This window comes from Terrapene carolina, unplaced genomic scaffold (assembly GCF_002925995.2).
Source record: "Terrapene carolina triunguis isolate 2854851 unplaced genomic scaffold, T_m_triunguis-2.0 Scaffold167, whole genome shotgun sequence".
NCBI lineage: Eukaryota > Metazoa > Chordata > Testudines > Emydidae > Terrapene > Terrapene triunguis.
The window spans coordinates 225225-230545 of NW_020664518.1; the positions used below are offsets into that span (position 1 = coordinate 225225).

General features: G+C 60.2%; 1 protein-coding gene across 1 annotated transcript in view; it reads left to right on the forward strand.

Moving 5' to 3' along the window:
• The first annotated feature begins 4691 nt into the window (after nucleotides 1-4691).
• Nucleotides 4692-5321, forward strand: part of LOC112117217 (capping protein, Arp2/3 and myosin-I linker protein 2-like) — a 104800-nt gene continuing 104170 nt past the window's right edge. The window contains 1 exon segment of the mRNA XM_029912032.1: nucleotides 4692-4731. Within this exon segment, the coding sequence (XP_029767892.1) occupies nucleotides 4692-4731 (40 nt within the window).

Below are 5321 nucleotides of genomic sequence, written 5' to 3' on the forward strand. Positions count from 1 at the left end.
AATCAGAAGCGCAACAAATACAAGCAAGTTTCCCATTTTATATTCCAAGCTGTTTGAGTAAGCCTTTGTTCTGTTTCCCCTCTACCCCTCCCTTCCTGACAGCAGTTACAGCAGGCACTACATTGTGGCGTGTTAGAAAAGTTCTCATCCACATGTTTATCTTTGGCCTTGCAAGCCTAGAGACATGGAGACTTCCCCCCCGCCTCTTTCCCCCTCCTTATCACTACTGCTTTTGCTAGTGTGAGCGAAACTGCAGCTGTCTGCAAAAAAAAGCTGACCGTTACATATTCTGCTTCAGCATTTAGGCTGTTAGCATGGAGGCTGGTTAAAGTTCACAAGATGGAGTTACTTTGGCTCACTTAGACCCAGAGCAGGGGGGTTTCATCGGCACTTATGGCCGTCCATCCCCCCAAGTTACCTGGTAGCTATGCCTAGTGGCACCAACAGCAAGGTCTGGCGCCAAGCACGCAGGCCCCAGTCACCTTACACCGGAGGTGGCCCGAGGGCTGTGGGTAACCAACACTCCTCCTGCTTGGTGAAGGTGGCTGGCTGAGATCAGGGTTAAGATGTGCCCACCCCTTCCTGCCATGAGGGTCAGCAGAGAAGGTTTGCCAGCCCACAGGGTGTCACCTGGCCTTTGGCCCGCAGAGAGGACAGGAAAGCCTGCAATAAGCTGCTGCAGCCATAGGCTTGGTGCCAGCTCCAGGGGAGCCTGGGCTCTTCAGGCAGCAAGGGACGAGGACACAGGGCGGGGGGCCGTGGAGCTGGTGTGCGGGGCCCTCAGGGTGGGGGGAGACCACATGGGTCTCTCCAAGTGGGAAGAGCTGCATGCTCAGCTCCTTGGGCAGGGGCTGGGATACCCCCCGCCCCCAGGGAATAACGATGTCCCAGAGGCTGTGTGGGGAGGTGCCCAGGTGGCCTCCCCCAGGGGCTGTGCAGGGCCTTTGCAGCAGTGGGACATGGGCAGAGATGCCCTTGGGGTGGGGGTGGGGGCAGAGGGCTCAGGGCCTGCTCCCGGCCCATTGGGATTGGGATTGCTGGGGACTGCTGGCCGTAGGGGTTGGGTGCCAGGCTGAGCTGGCCTCGGGGATATGGCATGGCTCCGTTTGAGGCCTCAGTACTGTCTGTGGAATCTCAGCTTGCATTTAAAAGAACAATTCCTCTCCCTGGTGGGCCCCCACTCCACCTGGCTGAGCCTGCAGACGAGAGCCTGCAGGGGAGACCGGCCCTGCGGGCTGGAGAGCCTGGGGCTGCAGGAGCCATCTGAGACGGGAAGGAGGCTGCAGTGCAGAGGGCGAGTCAGGCCTGCCGGGGGAAGCTGGAGGGAGAGCCAGGGAGTGTGGCCGCTCGGAGCAGGGAGAGCTCCAGCCCCTGACTGCGAGACCCGAGGGGAACTGAGAGGCTGGGTGGGCAGAGCACTGCGGCCCAGTGGAGCAGCCCGGGCTGAGTGGGGGAGAAGAGGTTCCCCCATGGCCCCAAGGAAAGGGGTGCACAAGCCCCTCACAGGGGTTCTAGAGCCCAGCAGGGGTTGGCAGGCTGAGGAATAGCCCCTGAGAGGGCGGGAGGATTTGGTTTGTGTGAGGGACGTTTGGGGACCCGGAAGGGGTGGACGTAAGAGGTCGATCTGGCCGAGGGGTTGCTTGTAATGGCAGGAGGCAGAGGCTGGGCAGCCCTGGGTCTCTCCCGGTTTGTCTTACGTTCCTATAGCTCATGCTGCAGGGCTTCAGCGTCCGGGAGGGGTTTCCACCCCCCACCCCAGTGTCTTCTGGGGGGGTGTCAATCTCCTCCTGAAGCCGCAGGTCTGGCTGGGGCTGGGGCTGGGGCTGGGGTGCTGGGCAGGGGCGGGGCTCTGCGGTGGCACCCGGAGCTCTCTCCCTCGGGGGTTTGGCTGGCTGGTTCCTGCTCACAGGCCGGAATTCCCCCAGGTCAGGTTGGCAGGGACGTGGGGGTTTGTCGCCCGGCTCGGTAGCGGGTGGGGGTCACTTGACAGGATTATCGGGGTGTAGCTCCCTTTGTTGTTTTCCGGGCACTGGTGAGCCTCACTCCCCATTCTCTGCCTGGCACAGGGCCGTCCTCTCCTGAGGGCTGTAACGCGTGGTCTCAGTCCGGTTGTTGGGGTTAGTGTGCGGGTGCTGGGGCCTGTGCTATACAGGGGGTCAGGCAGGATGTCTGGCGCTCCCTTCTGGCCTAGAACTCCATGACCACAGTACCAGAGTGATCGTCAGCCGGGGGCGGGGGGCGCACTAGAGAAGTGAGAGCCGCTATGCCATACCTGACCACAAGGGGGCACCTCACAGTGAATATACTCGTTTACAGGGAGAACTGCACCAGTCAGCCTGATGGGAAGTTAACTCTGAAACCTAACAATGCCCTCTTCACTGCTGATTAGGCACGTGGAATGTGCAGCTAGTCTGGGATTGTGGGCACAGCTTGTGGTTGAGGGTGGGGTTTGTGTGGAGCTCCTCCCCATTCTGACCCATGCTAGGTTGATGGCATTACCCAATTTCAGAAACACATTCAAATCCCTTCTAAGAAGGTTCCAGCTCACCATCCCTGCCTTGGCCCTAGCCCGTTTTCACAGCATCACCAAAGCTGTTGCGCTGAGATGAGTCTCAGAATGTGCCTGGGGACGGCAAGGCTGGGGCCCAACCGGACCCCTGCTGCAGTGGGCTCCATGCCTTGGGACCTGCTGCTCCCACTTGCCATCCCGGGGGGTGCAGACAACGCAGCTGAGCCGCAAGGCTCTTGGAAGGAGGGCAGCAGAGACACCCCTGCCCAGCAAAGGGCGCTGCACACCCTGCACGTCGCTGCAGCTGAGCCTCACCCTGGAGGGACTCGTGAGACAGAGTGTGTCCTTCACTGGCCCTGGCCCAGCTGGGGAGGGTTGTGCGTGGCTGATCATCGACGAGCTGTGGTTTGTGTCTCCGGAGGCAGCAGCCCCTGTGGGGAGATGACTTCCTGCAAAGGTGTATCTGCTGCTTTCACATGTGAAAAGGGTGAGAAAAGGCCACCTTGCCTCACAGCCCCACCAGCCCTCTGGGGAAGACCCTGAGGCTGCAGCCTGACACGGATGGCCCTTCTCCAGCTGGCCCCGTGCTCAGGGCACTGAGCGGCCAAGATCCTGCTTCCCTTCTCCTTTCAACATGGCTCTGGCTGGGAAGATTCCTGCCACTTGCTCGGGTGAGATTGTGACCCATGGAGGGCAGTGAACAATTCCAGACCCTGCCCTCATCTGCCCTTCTCTTTGCCTCCCACATCTGTGTGTCTAGTGAGGCCCCCTCCCTTGTGTTAGTGACCCGGACGTGCACCCTGAACGCCAGCACCCCCACGCTGGCTCGGAGCTGGCAGCCCGTCGCTTGGGCTGAGGTTTGCAAAACATGGCCAGTGACTCTGGGTGTCGCGTTCGCACGCATGATGTGGCCCGGTGGTCAGCGGTGCATTAATGGCACCTGCAGCAGTTGAAATCAATAGGGGCTGTGGGTGCTCAGCATGCCTGGGGGGCGGGCCCAAAGCCCCTCCCATTGGGCACCCAAAAACCCAGGGCCCTCTTTGAAACAGCCAGCCTTGGCTTTCTCCTAGTGCAAAGCTGAGGGGCGAGTGAGCAATTGAGCCTGCCCATGCTCCCCAGGCCTCCAGCAGGGTGGGCGAAGGCAAAATAGCCACCGTCCCCCTCTCGTTCTTGTGCCGTCCCACTCCTGGACTGGCAGGAATCCACCAGTAACCAGCTGAGGGGCTGGAGAGGGAGGCGCGTGGAGGAGTGGGGAGCAGATAGCAGCGCACCCTAGGGGAAGAGGCTTGACGCTGCGCCTGTGATGAACAGATGCTGCTCCCCGGCTTGGGAAAGGTGCTCCCCACGCAGACTGTCCCAGCTGCCCTGGAGATGCAGGTGCCCTTGGCAGGCTGAGCTGAGGGCAAGTTAAGGGGGAGCCGCTTTTTGTGTCCTGAGGTGTGAGCAGCAAAGCAGGAGTTCAGGAAACCCCCTCCCCACCCCACCTCTCCCCACTGGAGATCTCAGCCTGGGCTGTGGGGAGGGGGCCCATCAATAGGGGCTCAGCCTGCGCCTCACTTGATATCTGGAAAAAACTCTGCTCAAAAAGCCCGAAGGGCTGGACTAGCAGGGGGCTGTGGGTGGGGCTGGAGGGTCACTGTCAGAGCTGTGTGTGTGAGGGGAGCCGGGATTCAGGGGCAGCGGCAGCGTTATCTGTGTGGGGAGCCCCGGAGCGGAATAGCAGGGGGGCCGCGGGTCAGGATTGAGCTGTAGTGTGGGGGAGCTCAGGGCTCAGACAGCAGGGGGAAGGGGGAAGGAGAAATAACTGTTTCTGCACTTGCATTGAGCTCCTCTTCCCTGCCAAGCCAGAGCAGTTTGTGGGCTGCTGGCCCTGGTGTTTGTCTCCTCGGCAGGGCACTGTTGTTTCAGGTGAACGCCTGTCACCATCTCTGGGCCCGCGTGGGCTGCTAGCTTGGGCGGTTTCATTTCGCTCCACTTGCTCTCTGGCTGAATCTCGGCTGAGGGGCAGGAAGCGGCAGCTTGAGGGAGGAGGGGGTGCAAAGCAGCGGCACTACCGGTTGGTAAGTAACCTCATCGCTTCCTCTGAGCAGGGCCAGTTTCGTTCTGACTGCAGGCTGGGCTGAAAGATGCTGCTCTGGTAGCCCGTGCTGCTACCTTGGCCAGTCTGCCAGGAGCTCCAGAGATGGCTCTTTCCCCGGGAGGGATCCCATGCCACCTGCAAGGTAAGCAGCACCTTTTCAGAGCTTCCCAGAGCCACTGAGGCCATGTGGAAGGTGGTGAGGCTTGGCTTGCTCCCTGCGTGCTCTCTGCATGCTTTGTCACGGGGGCCAACTTCACAGGATGGGAGCTGGGTCTTTGTTTCTTCATTTCTCCAGATGTTGTAGAGGGGAGAGCAAGGGGCTGGGACTCAGGACTCCTGGGTTCTCTCCTGGCTCTGATGCCGACGTACTGAGTGAGCTTGGGAAAGTCGCTAGGACCAAAATGTGCATTAATGTAGGGTGCCCAGCTTGGGCCATGCTCTTCAGAGGAGCTGACGATCCTATTGTTGCTAACGTGATTTACGGGTGTTCAGCCCCTCTGCAAACCGGGCTCTGAGTCCCAGCAGAGTCCTCGCAATCCACCCCCAAAGTGGCCGCTTTGGAGAACTTGGCCTTACCAGCATTTGGCTGAGCACAGGAGGGTCTGTCTGTAATGCGATAACTTTTGAACACCTCATCTGATCTAGGCCAAAGTTTCAGGGAATCTTCTTGGCGTCTGTGGGCAGAGCCCAACTGGTCCTCACCAAAATCAGAAGAATGGAAGGGGAAAACTG